At 41.1% G+C, this 19,466-nt stretch overlaps 1 protein-coding gene across 4 annotated transcripts in view; it reads right to left on the bottom strand.

Annotated features, from left to right (window-relative positions):
* Positions 1 to 446: 446 nt before the first annotated feature.
* The window catches only part of LOC126528164 (N-acyl-phosphatidylethanolamine-hydrolyzing phospholipase D-like), a 31,480-nt gene continuing 12,460 nt past the window's right edge, over positions 447 to 19,466 (bottom strand). For all 4 annotated transcript variants that reach the window (XM_050176032.3, XM_050176035.2, XM_050176036.3 and 1 more), the window contains exons 3-8: positions 17,679 to 17,894; positions 14,545 to 14,837; positions 12,809 to 12,998; positions 11,526 to 11,674; positions 9,422 to 9,536; positions 447 to 7,022 (exon numbers count right to left, since the gene is read on the bottom strand). In XM_050176032.3, the coding sequence (XP_050031989.1) occupies positions 6,879 to 7,022; positions 9,422 to 9,536; positions 11,526 to 11,674; positions 12,809 to 12,998; positions 14,545 to 14,837; positions 17,679 to 17,894 (1,107 nt within the window). In that variant the 3' untranslated portion in view covers positions 447 to 6,878. The remainder of the gene's footprint in view (positions 7,023 to 9,421; positions 9,537 to 11,525; positions 11,675 to 12,808; positions 12,999 to 14,544; positions 14,838 to 17,678; positions 17,895 to 19,466) is intronic.

Genomic DNA, 19,466 nt, shown 5'->3' with positions numbered 1-19,466 from the left:
ACTAGTGAATTAACCTTGATTTGCATCCTAAGGCTGCCATGGAACTGAAATGCAATGTAAAGGCCAAGTATGCATGTACCATAAGTTCCATAACAGCCTGGTGATGCCCATCTTGCATGACATTAAGCCAAATGCTGTACAAGTGAAAAAAGCTTGCTTTGAGTTTTAGCTTTTAAAATTGATACACAGAATCAGACAGCTAAGTTTATTATAGCTTGAATACGTTGTCAACCAGCACTACCACACAGATCTATGAACTCATTGGTACCAAGATATCTCCAAATCCAATATAAAGAGATGCTTCAACTTCTCGGAGTTCAATTTGTATTCATCATGTTCTCATTACGTATCATTCTGTTGCTTTATTTTAGCTTCCACCATTTTTCAAAATTTTTGCATAACAGTGTTTTACAGCAGAAGAAAAGGGAAACACGGCACAGTGCATGTAACAAGACTAAACTCTTTATTACTTAATACAACAGTGCGCTCGGATGCTGTTTTTGCAGATTTTGGCGAGTCACCATAGGGATCAAGAAACCTGTGTTTCAAGAGCACAGTGCAGTTTTTTATGTAACCAGGCACTGAGAAAAGGGCCCGAGATTCTGTATGACGGAGCAAATTTGAACAGCTTGTTCTTGATGACGATTTCCACTTCTCCACCATCCAAGATAATACAGAACAAGGATGAATTATCAGCATGCAGTCAGGGCAACAAAATAAATTAGTAGGAGAGACAGCTGGGCACATAAGCCGTATAACACACGTGGTCACCGCCAAATACAGCAGGAAATTAGTGACATTATGTAATCCATGCTTAAATGTGGAGCGTAAATAGCACAACCACATTATATACAGTGAGTAGAGAACATAAAGGTAGCATTCAGAGATGCGGATAAAGAAATATTGCATGTTGAGCTGCTTTCATCATATGACAGGCCTCGTTATGCATTTTTACAAAAGAAAATTTTTGTCTTCAGGTTAGAATGTATGTCCTTTGCCTATTCCCATTCATATTTAACCAGTTAGAAAGTTGGGACTGTGATAATAATCCAGTTCAACTGGTCAGTCACGTAAACAAGTACCTAGTGACCTGGTTAATCTGGGTCATTATGTACTTTTTTTCATTTTCAGAGTAAAGGAGAAAGTACCCTATGCTTTTTGCCTTGTCTGTGTCATGCTGCTGTACTGGGGTACTATGTTTGGGCAATCAGTTTCTGATACTATTCCTTTCGCATGACTTGGCACCGGACATGTTGACGTGTGCGGTTGACAGCATTTCTGGTGCTGTGACAAGCTTATCTTTGCACAGTACACCAGGAATGCTGGTGGCCACTTGGGTGTGTCCAGTTCCGAGTCAGCAAAAATCTCGCGAAAGGAATGTTTCTGGTACAGAATATCAAGAATCTGGTGGGTCAGGATGCCCGAGCCCACCAAAGAGGCCTTAGTTCCTTTGGGACTAATAACCGTCATTTCCTTCTCCGAAAAATTGTATGCACATGTTAAGGTGTCATTTGTTCTCGCAATAATCATAGTTAACTCCTTTAGCTGCCAATTAACTCTTTTAATTGAAAATTTAATTTCATAGCATTTCTGGCACCTGTCATGGAAAGTAAGCAACTGCCGAATATATTGACAATTTTAAGTTGTTCAGTGAGTTTTGTCCAGTTTACAGTATGTTGACTCCATTCAAGGACTTTCTAAGGGAATGTCAGACATGAGAACATCAACTGTTTCATGTGCAGATGTCCAGCGCATTTGAAAAGTCACTTGAAGAATAAGCCTGATGGTAAACTGAATGAAGAACAATGAAAGAAGTGCTACATGTGGGCATGCTCACAATGGGAGCAAACACCTAGTCATCTACCCTGCAACTTGTTCTACTAAAAAAACTTTATGCATATCCACTCAGAAGTGTTGCGACACATTTAAACAGAATTATTTTAATCAGTGCATGCTTATGCTTTTTATGCACTATCTTAATTGGCGTGCAGAATTGCGCACACACATTCATGGATGGGTTAATAATGTACACATCCTGTTTAATGCTCTGTGCCCAATTCTCGCATGTCGAAGACATAATACACATCCAAGTGTTTATCAGCATTTGACAGGAAAGCATTTGATGCACTCTGTAAAGAAACAAAAGATACTGAAACATGGTGATTATTGTTGTGCAACAAAAATAAACCCTAAGCGGTGTACAATTCATAAGAGTGTCATTCATTCCTTAATTTGAAGAATGCCACAGGCGAATGGTAAGTCAGCCTCAACTAACAAATTATTCCTGCATAGCACCATAATTGCAATAGGTAGGCCCTCTGGAACTCTCTGACCACACTAGATTACTCCTCTAAAACTTCCTCACTATTTGTTTGGTGACACTATGTGTTCGGTGTCAAATTTTTCCGAATTGAAAATTTTTGATTTCTTTTGCTGTCGAAACACAGTAGCAAGGATACCACCACATAATGTCACACATTCAGAGTTGCACACATTTGGCACTTTATTAAGCTAGCTAATGCCTATGAACATTGCCAGGCTGATTTTGCATTCGTTTTCACATGAAATGACCGTAAATGAACCAGCTTCACACAATATATTGCTGGAGCCAGGTTTCTAGAAAAACTGCTTTAGGAATTTGAAAGTAGCAATGCAATGGGCATATTGCTAATTGGCCTTGTCAAACTTTTACTGTCATTAAGGGTGATCTATTTGCTACCTCACTGTTTTTATTTCGCACCCTCTGTGAGAGCCCTCTGCAATTCAGTTAGCTTTGGTAAGAACACCACTTGTCAATTGGTTGATTATTTTAGCTGTTGTACAAATTGTGTCACAGGTAATGTGCCTGACGAGTCGCCCATGTACCTCCTGTTGCTTGCTCCAACTGCTCGACTGCTATAAGACATAGGACCAAGTGCTAATTCCTCATGATGCCAGGAGAGAAATGCAAGAAACAATGGCAAGGCACATATTTTGCTTCAACCATTGCTCAAGTGTTCTTTCTTGGTGGGAAGTTCTGGGCACTTTCGTGTTCTTGAAACAGCACAGTAAAAGCTGTAGATAATGACAAAAACAAAATATATTGCAGTGCTGTTCTTGGAGCCCGAGTGAACAAACAAGCAAAACAAAGCTTGACAAAAGTTCTGTTACCCTGTTGTGCGTGAAGAAGAAAAGAAAAAGAAAGCTAAAGCTGGCGGAATGAAAGAGGAAAATCGGACCAGAACTACTCGAGAAATGTGGGATAGCACCCTGACATTGAATTTGATGTACACTGTGAGAACTTATTATGGCAACAAAAATTATAAATGCATGCGCTGTGCTCGCAGGAAGAGTTCTTCCTACTTTCTTTTTGGTTTTTCCCGCTGCAAAATGTTATCAGCTTTGCAAATAAACACCTCAAACAGACAACTTATTATACACTGTAATAATTTGCTATGACAATAAATATTACAAATGTATGTGCTCTCTCGCAAAAAGCTTTTCTTCCTTTCTTTTTGGTTTTTAAACTGCGAAGTGTCATATGCTTTGCACATTAACATTTCAAACATGAAAAGAAAATACATACATGGCGTTCAGAAGAATGTCTAGTAAGGCTAATTGACGTTGACATGCACTTGTATCACTTAGCTTGTCCTCTGCTCTTTCAATTCGTGCTTAGGACAGGCTTTAATCAAGATGGGTGCTCTATAAATACGCTTTGATTAGCACCAGCATGTATAAATGCTTATCAAGTACTTTGAAGAAGGGAGCATAATGCCACCAGAGCAGCGCACATTGGCCATGTGCTTGACGAGACAGCATAAAAGCAAAGAAGAAAAACATTCCTATTGGGCACAACAGGTTCCTTTTCAAATGCAGCAATACTTCACTTGAACACACTTCAATGGGTGTTCACAAACTGCTCGCTCAAGTGAATGTTCATTAAACTGAAGTGTAAATACAATGGCTTGCCCTTAGTAATGGGATAGTGAAGAAACGAGAAACTTGTTCAAGTGATGTTCAATCAAATGGTGTTTCGCTATACATGGGGAAAGCAGAAATTCTCTCACTAGGTGATTGCCAAGTGAATTTGATTGGGTACATTTCTTTTTTTCTTTTTTTTTTTTTTGCATTTAAAGGAAACAGTTCAGGTGTGATGGCTCATGGTTGTTTTGCATTTAACTTAAATTCAGGCACAAATTTTGTACTCTTTCATCTTGATTTCTGCCAGATGTACCTTGTGTAACATTATCTCTGTTAAGTTGCAGGCTTGACATCCGAAACTGGTATGTTTTGCATACTTCAGCAAATTTTAGTAAAGAAAGTTCGCAAGCCATAACCAGAGTTCTGCCTTCAAGAATCAAGTGGAATTGAACCTTTTGTTTCTGAAAAAGAAAAAAAAAATCATGTTATCCAAATTGCTGATGCACTTGCCTTGTGTGAGAACTTTCGCATCCACCATGTAGTGCACAGTGAAGCAGGAATCGGGCCCGACATAAAGCTTGCTATTAATAACCTTTGTGAGTCCTCATCATTCACACTCGTAAAGCACGTTGCCCCAAACCTGTCATGCTGCAGTTCCTGCCACAAGGAACTGGGCACAAATGTACAAAGGAACCTCGATGCGGCGCGGCATAGCATCGCACACATAGTTGAACATGACTGAACATTACACACACGATGAAACACTTTGAAGCCTCAAAATGCCGACAAGGCATCTTCTCTGTCATGGTTTCAAGTTCATTCCGGCGTTGCAAAATGAGTTTACACAGATGAGATTTCTCAAGAGGGACAGCATACAAGTTATGCATTCCGTAGCATGAACACGTGCTATACACATGTGTACTACCGAATTCGTTTCGCTTTGCAGTTTTAAATATTTCCCAGAGCTGACACTACATTAGAACAACTGTTAACATATTCGGCGAAACTTCCTGCCTTCTAATGAGTCACCATGCACTGCAATATTTTGTAACAACTTAATGTAACATCCCGTATGTCTGTGCACTTTTTGGGATACCATGCGACAACAAATGTCAAAACATGCAAGAACAAAATGCATGCAAAATTTCATGTGCACACATGCCGATGGCCACTTTGTAATGTTGTCAGCTGCAGCAGTTGAATGCAGACCAACACAGAGAGCTCTGCGCCAGATATGTCCTTAGCTTACGTACCCCCGCATCTGGCCAACATCTTTTTGCAGCCTGACTGACATGAATGTACAACGGTGACTCATAGCAGTTGGCAGTGCCAAAAAAGTGTTACTCTTGAGTGTCTTAACAACATGTAAATACACTTGCATGAAACATGGGCTATTACGGTATTGTCCATGGAAAAATTACATGCACACATCATCATAACAAGAAATGGTGAACTCCATGTAACGCTCACAGACCAAACAAATAAATTAATGGAGAGTTGAATGAATGCTTACTATACTGTTAACTGGACTTTTCAAATTACCTTGCTCTTTGCTTTCTTTTTTTTTGAGCAAACAACCTTTTTGGCATAACAATAACATCTGGAAGGTCTAGGGATACTAGCAGACATCTTCTTGCAGAGGAAAAATGACCACTAAAGAAATTAATTGTTATTTGAAGTGAAAAACACGTGGCTCCTGAAAAGAACGCTGAATTATATTGCCATCTTTTTACCGTTACTGTTCTTCTGGTCGCCTCACCGGGGAAGAGTGGCTCACTGGTTACTGAGTTCTTGATGATTGCTATCACAATAAAACTGTGGAGATACTCTCCACTAACATATATGCCAGCCAGACAAAATTTTTACACAGGCTGCGGGGTGACAGGCAGCAATCAATGGCATAGGGAAGCTTATATGGATGGCTAAGTTACTTTTGATTTGGAGATTGTCCAAGAATTATTTGTAAGCATGATAGCAAAGGCTGATCATTACTGACTAGCTTCTGTTAAGCTCTCATTAGCTTCTGTTATTTTAACAAAGTTACAATGAGGCATGTTGGTTAGACACATTTCGTCAATGTGGGAACACTTTCGTGTTTGTAGGCACGCATAGGGAACTCAAGAACTGTGAGACGGGTAATTCCAAACTTGCATTGCTAGGGAACAGGCTAATCTGCAAAATATTTCCAAGTGAGGGACTGGTCTTAGATTGCAGCACGACATGTTAAATAATTTAGTTCTAAATCTATACAAAAAATACAACATTACAACATAATTGCAAAATAACTTTTTAAAGTGACAGAATTATAAATAAAACTGCAGGTAGGTTGCTGCACCGAAAAGATTCCTCCCGCCACATTTTTTTTTTGCCAGTAACACCCAAAGTTAACAAACACAGGCCACAGCAATAACAACAACAACCCATTTCTTAACAATAATAAAAAAAATCTTGCCTGAATGCAGCTGCAAATGCCTGCTATCCCATAAGGCACAGGTTAATCACATTGTTCCAATGGCACCCATTTTTTTCTAAACTGGACACGGCAGAGCCATATGCATATCATACGGACTTGAACCATTTCTTTCAAAAAAGGACTTCAAAGTTACAGTGCAAAAGATGCTTGCACCTGCATACACTCACACACGCACAAATAAAAACACAGCAGCTGACTGCAGGGCTGCTGGAGATGTCTTCAGCAGACAGTGCCACCAAACCTTCAGCCTGGTCATTGCTTGCACGAGAAAAAAAAGAGAGGAGGTGTTGATTGAGGCTGCTCACACAGCTGATAACAATCATCTGCTTCCGGGGCTGACTGTGTCGCCATCAACTGTGCAGTCGGACGAGGCAAGCCGTCTTTTTGTGGCGATGGATCTTTTCCAAGTTGTCATTGGGCTTGCAGTGCGGCGCTCGTGATCGAGCCATCGCCAAAATTTAAGGTACAGCAATTGTTACTCCGGCACACCTTATCACGGTCGTCAGGGCAGCACACGAGATGTTCGGTTAGGGGGCGCTGCGTGCAACAGCCGTGACTCTCCGTGTTTGAGGGTGAAGAATTCACGGGGCGATATTCCGTGTCGATCGAGACTTTCCCGCAGTTTCACCGGGGGGTCGAGGTAGTACTGCGGGAAAAGAAAAATGCAGACGAAGGTGAAAATTACATTGAATTTGTAATTCTCTTCTAGAGTCTGTATAGGAATGGTGTTTCCACAACCTCACCACACTGCAGGTTTCGTAGCGGGCTTGACGTACATGTTTCTATGTCTTCTGCACACTTTCTGCAATTCACATATAAGTGCCATTTCTATTTCATTAACAGTACCATCAAATTGCAAGACAAATAGCAGAGAGGGGTCACAGGAAGCTAGACTTAGGAAGATGTGTCCCATTTTTGAAATTTTTGCTCTAGGCTACTAAGACTTTCCCTATTTACTCAGTGTTTATCTCATCAAATGGCAAAAGTCAAGTGTGCCCTTTTGATATACTTGCTTCTTTATAAATTGCACTTATGGAGGAAATTCATGAAGCTTTATCTTCTATTAGTTTCTTTGGTGCGGCACACAGTAGAATGTTATGGCATGAAGTACTTCTTTAACCTTTTAACCTCCAAGCCTGAGCTGTAATCATTTTACCAATTTGTTCCAAAATTGCCGAGGATGAGTCCTACCCATCCATGTTGCAGTTTTTCCATCTTTAATGGCTGTGAATGAATTGTGTGTGCTCATCCCACTACCCACCGCTGAATTTGAACCCTTGTACATATGACACACGTACAATGTTTATCTTTTTCCGTTGGTTGTTTTTCACTGGCTAACTACTGTTACACAGCTATTGCTCAGCATAAAGCACACTACATATATGCCACTATTGTTGTGCTCCATGTGTCACTTGCGTGTTTAGGCACTAGTTCTCCCAATAAAGAGTTAGATTTGTGACTCACATTTCTGTCAATGGCTCATTCATTACCTTTACATTTGCTCTGCTTACAGTGTACATTACAGTACTGTTACAGTTTAAATTTGTTCTGCTGTCATCTGTTCAGAGAGTATAACTGAAGACACTTACTATGTAGTGTGAGGTAAACTGTCATTTGAAAACATGATTTGTTATTCAACGTTTTCATTGAATCGAAGACACAGATTATATAATTATTACTTTTTCTATAAGTATGCTATGTGGAAAACCTCTTGAAAGTGAAAGAAAATGTGTGAAACTTTTTGGTGTTTGGCAAGAAAAAATTTTGGACGATCTGTGATGCCTCTGATAGTGAAGGCGGCACTGCTACTATTCTTATGCCCAGTCATAGCGCAAGCATTGCAATCTCAATGTCGAGAATGAAAAATTAATCTTTCTTGCCACTGCTGTCTATTTTTGCTACAGTTGGGATAGATTCGTTTTGGAACATGGCTTGCGACATTACCAAATACGATAAATGTGAAGGTTAATGCTGAATCCAGGAGTACAGGCAAGCATTAATTCTCTGCATTACATGATCAATGCTTGCAGTATTGTGTTCCCTGTCTTTCTATAAATTTTGACCATCAGTTCATGATGTCAACTTGCCATAACATTCTTGGTATCAGATTGTCCACTTCTTGCAATCAACATTAGGTTCGGGCTATCAGTATCGCTTTTCTCCCCGCATTGGAATGCCAAAGACTGCGTTCCCATTAAGCACAGTGAAGCACATCAATCCATCCTATTGCTTTCCAGTGCCTCTGGGCTTGCGATGCAGTGACTGCATAGAGGTAGCTGATGCTGCTTCTTTTACCCACTGCCCACAGAGTGGACGGCCACAAAGTTGAACGATCCTTCAAGCAGTTCACTGTTTCCTCTCTGCCTCCCGTGCTGTGGGTGAAGAGGTGGTAGTTTCAACCAGCACAGGTGATGGCCGTGTGGCGAGTTAGAAGATACAGACAGGCCCATGCTGTCGTCATTGCTTCCTTAGTTTTTATTATGTCTATTATGTTCACTTCCTTTGGGTTAACTTCAATGCACTGATGCATTCATCGTTACCCCAGGTGTTCCTCCGCTTCTTGGCAAACCTAGTTGTATAGTACTTGTAAGCTAGGCAAGTTGAGGCACGCTTTCAGATTAATTAGTGTGAAGCAAACCCCTGTTTCTTCATATACATGGTGGCAAATTGCTTCATGTTAAACTTAATGTGAAAGAAAAAGAAAGAAAAACTGCTTGAACTCAGAATACACTGTGATGTGTGTATTCTACTCATGTACATTGCAATGAGCAGCAGCCTCCCTCTTTCACTCCCCAAACATGCACATCTAAGTATTGATAATGTGGGCTAGTCAGTTGAGCGCTGGTCTTGGAATCAAGAGGCACAGGGTTCACATGGCTAGGGAGTAGTGCAGAATTTGCATTTATTTTTCACTTGATGAACTGTGCTTGCGGATGCTCTTTGAGACTGTGCAAGAGCTCGTCTAAAACTCGGCTTCTACTGTGTGTGGGCACATAATGTTTAATAATTGCTCGTATATGTCCTCTGCTGCGAAGAGCATCTTACCTCATTGGCGAGAGTGAAGGTCCCCCAGTGTACCGCCAGCGAGGCACGGCTGCGGACGTCCTTGTGTATGAGCACGGCTTCCTCAGGGTTCACATGCTGGTACTTCATGAACCACCTGCAACATGTACGTTACGGTGAATAGGTTACAAGCTGCGATGTCTTTTTCTCTCACATGCCAGTGGCAACTTGCTTTCCCACTTTCTTAACAGTTTCCTTTTCTTCTTATTGGCCCCACTGAAACTCATTCACTGCTGCCGAGTAATGGGAAATTTATTTGAACAACTTCAACAATTAATTTAAACAGTAAACATTTAAACAATATTGACACCCCCAGGGAAATGTTAAGAATGTCACAGCCCTCCAATTTTGTAGTTTTGCAACACAGGCACTGCGCCCTGCTGAGTTTCTGCAGCTGCTCACCTACGTATGCCAGTTTCCTCGCTCTACTGCAAGCTTAGTGTGAAAGTTCTCTACAGCACGCACTGTTCTATGCCGGGGTAATAATTTGCTTTAGTAACTTCTAGGAACAGAATGTAGAATTCACATAAACCAAGTGGCTTCTGCAATAATCTACAAGCCTGTGCCCATTATTCCCATTGCCAGTGCCTTTTTATGGCGCTAAAATAATTACTTAAAGTGAATCACTGAACACTTTAATTATTTACTTTGACGAGCAATGTATCAATTAAAAAGTTGCAGGAGTCGATGACACCACTCAAATAAGGTTTTTGTAACAAGCGAGCTCTTCTTTAGTTCCTTCTTTGGCTCAGGAAAGTGATCTTGTTGTGGCATGCTGAAATGTAATTAGAGCCAATATATTGTAAAGATTCCTCTTGCTTCATTCTATTCCTGTCTTGTCATGCTCTATTCAGGAGTGGATGATACTGGTGGTAATGTAGGTTGAGCGCTGATTTGACCACTGGTGAAGTGTGAAAAGGAAAAGAATCGGAATAGAACTGCTACACTATCTCAGCTTAGGTTATGTTTTTCTTTCTTTTTTCTTGTTGTTGTCTCAAGGGCTTACTACATTTCTGCCATAAAAAAATCTAAGCAAAAGTTAGCTTGTCAGAAATGCGTCATCTGGATGTGCTGTATGGATGTGCCCTCAGCACATCCTATGACTTCACATTTGATGACTTGACAACGAAATAATTAAGGAGTTGGTTAAGTGCTTAATTATTCTTAGTGATGTACGATTTAAGAAAACCTGACAGCGAGGACACACAGCTAGTAGTAGCGGCACACGCACTCCATTCACTACTTCTTTAAAGGGACTGACAACTGGCCAGAATATGTTGTGAGACATTGATGGAAATGAAATGACCATGATTTATAGTGATATAATCCAGCATGCTGTTCATAATTTAAATAGGAATTGTAATTTTAAGCTGGCAAAGAAAGTCTGAAAAACCAGTAAATGGCAAGGCCCAGCAGTGAAATTGGTACTTTGAGTGTAGTCTGAGATTACTGTACGTAAATAGACTGTTATTAAGTACAACATAATTATTGCTTAAAATTGCAGTTGCTATAATAATAGACACTTGCGCTTTATTCTATGCTTCGGAAATCAAAAGTGCACGCATGGCTTTGGCAACACACTGAACTGTGTGTTATGTGTAAAAGTGTTGTTTCGTTTTCGATCCAATTGGTCTCATTTTGACTAGTTAAATACCAAAGCAGTTAGACAGGAAACCATGAAAACACATATATATTATTGCAGAAATACTTTAACGCTCTGTAAAACATAAATCGCAGGAACACCACCGTCTTAATGAAGAAAATAGTACTTTCTCACAGTTACGGCTGTACTTGTCGTCTGCTTTCCACTAATGCCAGCATATAATCGCTATCGCGCTCACCTATCACCATTTTCAGCATGCTTCCAGTAAATGACTACATCCTCACTGCAGATCGAAAAATTCTGATAAAAAATGTTCTGTGGCGTTTTCCATGTTACCGCTTCATGACTATTCACTCTGACTGGTAAGGTTTCCATTGCATATATATATATATATAGGTATCATGAAAATTGGTTGTCAGTCCCTTTAAGTAGTGTGGACATTAACTTGGGACAACTTGTAGTGCTTATATCTAATGCTCTCACCTGGGCTCGTAGGCACCAATAGGAATGGCGGCCAGGTCAAACGGTCCATATGTCTGCCCAATCTGCTTGAACACGTCGCAGTAGCCTGTGTCGCCCGCAAAGTAGAATCGGTACTCAGGGCTGATCACACACCAGCCACCCCACAGAACCTGCAGCCGGAGGCAAGCAATAGCAATACAGTTGTAGTTTGCACAGTGCTAGTCAAACGTCAATATAACCAGCATGGATTTAACAAATATAATGCATTTAACAAAGTAAACCCAAAATATTTCTCACGGATGTGAGCATGTAACAAATATATGCTTATAAATGAATATAGAAAATAATGAAGGTACTTTCATGTTGGATGCAACTTTGTTACAATGAGGTTCAAATTACAGCAAAACCCCATTGGTACGTTTCTCAGGGGGCCATGGAAAAAGAATGCATGATTCGGGAAAACTTAACATCCAATGACATATTTGTGGGGAGGATACACAAACATGACTGACGTTTCTGAGAATAAGAGCCGGGAAAATGTAACAGGAACGTATCAATGAGGCTTTACTGTACTACAAGCTTCTGCATCCACATGATGAAGCTTTTGAAGGATGTTGATGAAGAATTAATCACTTTGTTGCCACATTGTGAATCTTGATGTAGACAGGAAAACAGTAGCGTAGATTAGGGAGCAATGAAAAAAGAAAGGGGGGGGGGTATAGAAAATGCTTAGTTGAGATTAAAAGGAATAAATGAAGTTGGGCAGGTTATGTAATGTGTAGGGCAGATAACCAGTGGTCTATTAGAGTAATAAAATGAGTGCTGAAGAAAGTGAAATGCAATCAAGAATGGCAGGCAATTGGGGGACTGTGGTGCGACGAAATGAAGAAATTTGTGGGCATGGGTTGGAGTCAGCTGACACAAGACGGGTAATTGGACAATGCTGTCTTCCTGCAGCAGACATAGATTCAGCTTAAAACCACAGCGTTCATTGGAGTCAATGCATTTTGGCTGTTTTCATGCAACATGTTTCCAAAAGTTTCAAGATTAAGTCTTTATGTACTTTAGCCTGCAGTGTCTTTCCTTGTTGGTAAATATTTCATTAGCTGCTCTTTGGTCACCTCTGGCATGTGACACATTCTGTGAACGATAAGAGACATAGTGAAAATCATTGTCAATGTACATCGCATGTGGTAGCTGCTTTTGAAGATGCGGTAAGAAATGCGTTTCACAAGCAAAGCGCCGCTGCTTTATACCAACAGGACAAGATAAGTATGTGAAACGTTCCTAGTGGGGTCCCTGACCTTGTTGTCGTCGCTGATGGTGCGTTTACACCAGTGCTGTGCTGGCACAAAGACAAAAGAGAGGTCGTTGTCCTCAGTGGCCAGGTGCCCCTCGTGCCACCAGTCGAGCTCCACCACGTTCTCGCAGCCCAGCTGCTCCATCCAGGGCGTCAGGCCTAGTGGCACAAACCACCGCAATGTCTCCTCAAACCTGCATCGTTATCGTGTTAGCGTGGATGTAACGAGACCAAATGAGGGTGGCTTGGCGAGTTTGAAATGAAAGAATGCAATGCAAACGTGACGCATCGCGATACGAGGGGAACTGCTCAACATGCCATGACATTGTAAATGTCACGTGCAGTGGCTTTTCGTAAAGGCTACAGGAAATTAACATACAGTCAATCTGTTTATAACCAAGAGATGTCCATTATTTCAGTCATTGCATAAACATACAAGTACGCTTTCCTCCTCTTTTTCACACAATACACAGGAACAGACAGTCAGCATAGTACAACCAGTGTGTCTTTTTAAAAAAAGTTCTGTGGATATAGCTTCAACTGCTGTCATTTAGATATGTATGTAGTAATAGCCAGTGGACATTGACAAAATGACTGTCACTGAACAGCTACCGTATTATTTGAATATAGGTTGACCTTCTTTTCCTGAAAATGTGACCCAAGATGACCTATCAACCTATATTCGTGACAAAACGATCTCAACCTATATTCGGGAGCAAAGCTAGCAAAGTACCAACTCAACAGAGTTACTCTGTCATGCCTGCTGTAAAGCCAGTCAAGTGATTATCCAAATTCACGTCAAGAAATGCTGCATGTCCAGTGCACTAGATGGCACCGAGTATGACATCATTTAGGCTGTCGAGGACGCTGCTTGTGGCATCGGCTAGTGAGGTCTAGTAGCCAAACTTACGGTGCATAATAGTGGTCTCATGTTTAAAGTATATTGTTTTTCTGAAGAGATATGGGTCTACCTACATTCGAATGTTAAGTTTTTATTTCTTGGCGAGTTCAATAATAGGTGTCTACCTATATTCGAGTAAATACGGCATTTCAATGCAAAGTTCATGATACTTCTAGTATTTACCTTTTCGTTCTCCACTAAATAACTATTTTTGAATAGTCATCTTTTATTTTCTCTATCACTTTCCAATAAACTTGAGAACATATTCTCTTATGCTGTTCTGCATGTTCACTCTGACCACTATTGTGATAATAGATTTTTGCTTGCCCCTCTTCGCCATCACACTAATCACCTGAAAAGTTCATTTTTTTACATTTTTTGGGCTTACAGAGAACCATTAAGCCAAACGTAATTAACTGCACAGTTACATAAAAAGCAAAGTGTTTTTGTTGCATCTGATATTGGCATGGGCATGCGGAAATGCAGCTCTCCTTTTTGTTAACCCTGCAATGCCCAGCAAATCATTTATGCAAAGCAAAGTTTGATGTCCCAAAATTGAGATTTACGTGCAAGAAACTTAATGCATAGCCTACAGTAGTGTCTTTGACATCTGGAGTAAAGTTTCAGTTGTGGATAGTTTGGAAAACTAATTACTAAATAATTCCTAGACTAATTACATCTTAATTCAAATAACATTTCATAGCTTTTTTTGTACAAATGTACTCTCCATGGCCAGAAATAAAGGGGAACAATCTGTTCCAATTTTTTCTTCTTTTTTAATGTGGAACCGTGTTTTGGCATGGCAGGGTTAATCTCTCTCGGTGGCTGACGCTGCTAACCTGGCATTGAGCTGGTGCACGGTGTTGAGGTCGAGGTGGTCGTAGTGGTTGTGGGAGATGACCACCGCGTCGATTCGAGGCAGGTCGGCAACGGTGCAGGGTGCCTCGCGGAAACGCTTGGGCCCCAGCAGTTGACTGGGTGAGGCACGCTCGCTCAGCATGGGGTCCGTCAGCACGTTGACACCCTTCATCTGCAGCAACGCCGTCGAGTGGCCCAGCCACGTGATGCGCACTCCCTCTACGGGCGGATCCTGGAAGCGGGGCTTCAGCACTGGCAGAACCAAGTCCAGCTCCTGTCGAGGACGGTGACAAGCTCTTTAGGCTCAGAAGCAGCTGGCTCAAGTATCACAAGTATCACAAGCATCGCAAGTAGTGATGAGGAGAGGAAAAACAAAAAGTTGTAGAAGGCTGGCTAAGGAAAAGCCTGAAGGGCCATACAAAACAGCGGGTCTGCTGACGATGACTACAGTGATGGTATGACAACAAAGACGGCATGACAGCGACAGAGATGCTGGCACAACACTGATTGATGATGACTACGAAAATAGCGTGACAGCTCACGGATCCAGGGTAAAATCACTGGGGCAGAGTGAAAGGAGTGAGGAGAGAGGGGGGAGGGCATATGGAGTTTTCAGATTACTTTTATACCAAAAAAACACGACAGTAAAAGTTATTTTCACACCTGTGACAGATGTTATGAAAACTAGATGAAGTACCCTTATGTGTTATTGGTGTAAGACACTCCATTAGTGAAAGTAAGAAAGGATGATCAGGTAACTTTGCACAAAGGAAGGTGTAGAGAATTGATATTTGGAATTTGGTGGGATGGAACACAGATATAGTTCGTGGAAAACAAGGCAATAGGACAGTTATGAACTGTTGCCTTATCCAGCCACCAAGCCACCAGTACATGATGGCCTCTGAATAATAATGACCGTGACATTATCTCGCACATGGCACATGCGCAAACTTGTTGCTGTTTAATGCCTAAGGTGTTAGGTTTTATAGTATAGCCACCACTGTGTTACACATCCGAAATGTAGTTTCATTCACCTTTAGTGGCGTTACTGACTGGAGTAGCATGTGAGGCATCAGCAAGGCTAACACATCCAGCATATCATTAAAGAAGTTTGCATTTCTCTCTGACCTGAGAAGTTGCTCAGAGCTCGGCCACCTTTGACAAGTGTACTGTGGAATGTACAGTTGGTAAAAAACAAATCACTTAAAATGCAAAAAAAATGCAAGGCAAGTGCTGTTTCAATTTTGACTTTAGATAAATAATTAAACATTGCCTTCAGCAGAGGAATGTTAGGTGAGCACTTATATTCATAAAAACCTTGCTTGGAAAGCAACACGATGACACGATGCTTAAACTGTGCTTAATGATATTGCGTTTCCAAAAGGTCGTGATTCAACTCGATATGAGGCTCACAAAGCGGTGCTTGAATCCATCTCAACCACAGGACTAGACTCTCATCTGTAATGCTCGTACTATGCGTGTGACTGCATGATGTGTTTCTGTAGTGTGCTCCCTTTTTTTACTTCTTTTATCTTTCTTCTATTTCCCTTTTTTTATCCTCATCAAGCAGGTGGGCATGGCGTCCTTCTTTTAGGAGACAATTGCCAGCCAACTTTTCTTTCTGTTTGTGGTGTTTGTATATCTTTACATGAATAAGAATTATGATGATGATGTGATGACGACGACAATGATGATGATAATAATAAATTAGCAGCTCTGTTGTCACGGTGTTCTCAATAGCTTTATTGTAGTTTTAAACGAAGGCACATGGCACTGGCTACGAAATTTGTCATTGAGAAACCTTTAGTGTTAAGTCCTTAATGGTTTAAGTACTGTTGCCTGACGCAGCTTACAAGTTCAGCATTTTTTCGTAGGTTGTTTCATAGTGCTGGCATTATGTATTTCATGACATGTGCTGTAGCAGTCCAGCTGTAAGGCAGTGCTTTTATTGCTTTGTTCCTTCCGGCCAAGAGTGTCCTGCATCAAAGTGTCATTCGGCCTTTCTAACGTGTATTATGTATACTATATCGAAATTCTATTTAAGTTCCCGCTTACAGATGTTTTCGTTCCATGGCCCAAATCCCTTACGACTAGCATGTTTATGAGGTAAGGACCAGCACTACAAGCATAAATCAATGTGGCAATTGGTAGAAGTGAAAGAAGGCAGCTGTTAGGTGTGATTATTTGAGAGTGTGGTGTGGCATCACTATGTAGCCACATAACATAGCTCTAAAACTGAAAAAAAAAAAAAAAGAGCCCGAACACTGACAGCATTGCACGCACCAGTAAATGCAGGCATTTCAGTACATTATGAATTATTTGCATTATTTTTTCGACTTGTATCGATAGTATGGGTATGCATTTGTATATCTGAACTTATCAGAACCAGTTCTGTGATTCTTTCCTGTTTATGATAATCACATTAAAATGCTTTACTTTTGTTCAACCACTGCACGTGAGAGCGCATATAGTGACACACAGTTTCATCTCGCGAAGCAATGCCAAGCAGCACTGGACATTGCAAGGTCTGACATCCAATGTGATCAGCCTCTGGCAGGTATTTTTAGCTGGCATGACATGAGCGATATTCCATTTAAGGGGTTTCCTGACGAATGTAAGCATTTAAAAGCCAGCTGCAATGAAATTTCGGACCACATAGTGCAGATAGTGTCAATATAGAGAGGCCTCCTGCAAACATTTAAAATAAAAGTGGATTCATGATGAGAACCTTGCAAGATAGATGTTTTTGATACTGATACTACTGAAAGAAATGCCACCATTACCTACCGCCGAAATGTTGCAGAACAAGTGTGGCTCCTTAGCATGACCTCTGAGATTGGTGCACTGAAAATCTCGCAGGCCATGGTTTGGAATTTTTGTCATGCATGCATCAGCTAACCACCAGGTGCACATGTAGTCAGGTTAGGCGGTATTTAAACGTTGTTTACGGCAATGACCAGCTCTGCCAAGATCCAATAGTGTGTGCTATTATACTCATTTACAAATAACCAATTTAGCAAAAATGAAATTTCGTTGCAATGTTGACCTTTAACATGAAGGCTTGGTAGCAGTGTAGTAAAATGCAGTGAAGTAGAGCAAGAGATGAAGAAGGCACCTGCTTTGGAGGCACATTGCTGTTGTCGCGTGACAGGCCAAACTTGAAGATGTTGGTGACGGTGGGAGGCCGCCACGTCGGCCATGGGTTCTGGTAGCGTCCATTCACGCAGACAGAGCTTTGCAGGTTGGCCTGGCCTTCAGGATGCAGCAGTGTGTTGCGTTTTATCGTCGTAACGGCAGGGAAGTCACTGCCACTACTGCGCCCACCAGGCACCTACATGATGTGAGAAAAGCCAGTGGAGATGTTAAATCCAAAAGCTGGACATTGCGGCAAGTGACAGCAAATATGCTGAAGTAATCAGTTGACACTACTGGTGCACATGGCGTCCGTGACAGTCTGATATAAACAAACAAAATTGCGAAATTTGATGTCGTGAAGCCGGACAACTGGCTATGAGGAAAACCGCAGGAAGGAGATCTGGATTAAGTTCGGTCACCTGGAGTTCTTAATGTTCACCCAGTGTTTTACAAGAGCGTTTTTGCACTTTGCCCTCATTGGTGTGTGGCTGCCGTAGTTGCGAATCGAACCTGTGACCTTAAGCCTACCTACCTGCAGAATCCCAAAGCCACTTAGCCACCGCAATGTGTCACGGTATAAACAAAATGATGTAAGGACCAAAGATACATCCATGAAGTTGGGTTCACTAGTGTTGTTTGCTACATCCTGCATACAAAAAAAAAAGGTGATGCGTGTATAAATTAACAGGGCACATGCTAACAGAAACTACAGTGTCTGTTATCATGATCCTGTGCAGAGTCCTGTAACCCTTTTCTTATTGTTATTTTTATCTTTCTCTCTTGTTGTACATGTAAGCTTAATTCGTAGTGTCTTTGTGCGTAAGTGATGGAGGCAGTGCAAATGCATCCTGTGTAGTGCCAGCAAAAAACTTGCATTTGTTATGCAGTGTGCTCAGGAGTCGTATTGTATTAAGAGGAAGAAAACAAGTTGACAAGTCATAAAATGTGCGGAATAGAAAACAGATTAATAGGTCTATCAGAGCTACAGAATGGGTCCCTAGAGAAGGCAGGTTTAATTGAGTGCGTTAAATGATTAGGTGGGGAGGGGTTGAGATTACAAAATTGGTGGGTATACAGTGAGTTCAGTTCGGGCAGACAGTGGTTATGATAACTGGGGCAGACCTCATTGCATACTTATTTCCCTGCTTCCACTACCAATGTTGGTGTGCGGCATGGTACTCGCAAGTTTTCAAAACAAATAAATTCCTTACACATTAATTTCAGAAAAGTGACTCATTTTAGCCTGATAAATGCCATTGAAATGACCTGCTCTCCATACGACTGCATTCTTAACAACCAATGACCTAATCACGGTCTCGTGAACTGAGTGCAAGGTGTCACCTCAACTGACGTAAATCTGATGCAACTGACGTAAAACTGACGTAAAGTATTTCTTGTCAGGTAACCAGATCAACCTCCTGTCTGTCACAAAGTTAGTGCATGAAAAAGTCGCATGTGAAATCAAGAGACAATTCAAAATTCAATTTTAAATTGATTCTGCTGATTTAGAAAATGCATAATTAAGCAAATGCGAGCACAAGAAGAAGAGGAGGACTGGCATGCAAATTTTGTGTCTTGCTTTTTTTGCTTTTTTAGATAGCAGTTGACTCTATAATTACAATATGAAGCCTCAGTTCCTCAAGAGCAACACAAATAGTTAATTACAGCACCCACTATATGACCTGTTGAAAGTACGCAGCAAGCGCAGCATGGCTTCGGATGTGAAAAACCAGACTCGCCACGTGACTGAAAGCGGAAGTGGGGGTCT

This window comes from Dermacentor andersoni, chromosome 9 (assembly GCF_023375885.2).
Source record: "Dermacentor andersoni chromosome 9, qqDerAnde1_hic_scaffold, whole genome shotgun sequence".
Classification (NCBI taxonomy): Eukaryota; Metazoa; Arthropoda; class Arachnida; order Ixodida; family Ixodidae; genus Dermacentor; species Dermacentor andersoni.
The sequence above is the reverse complement of the archived record's forward strand: the minus strand, read 5'-3'. Positions and strand labels throughout refer to the sequence as shown.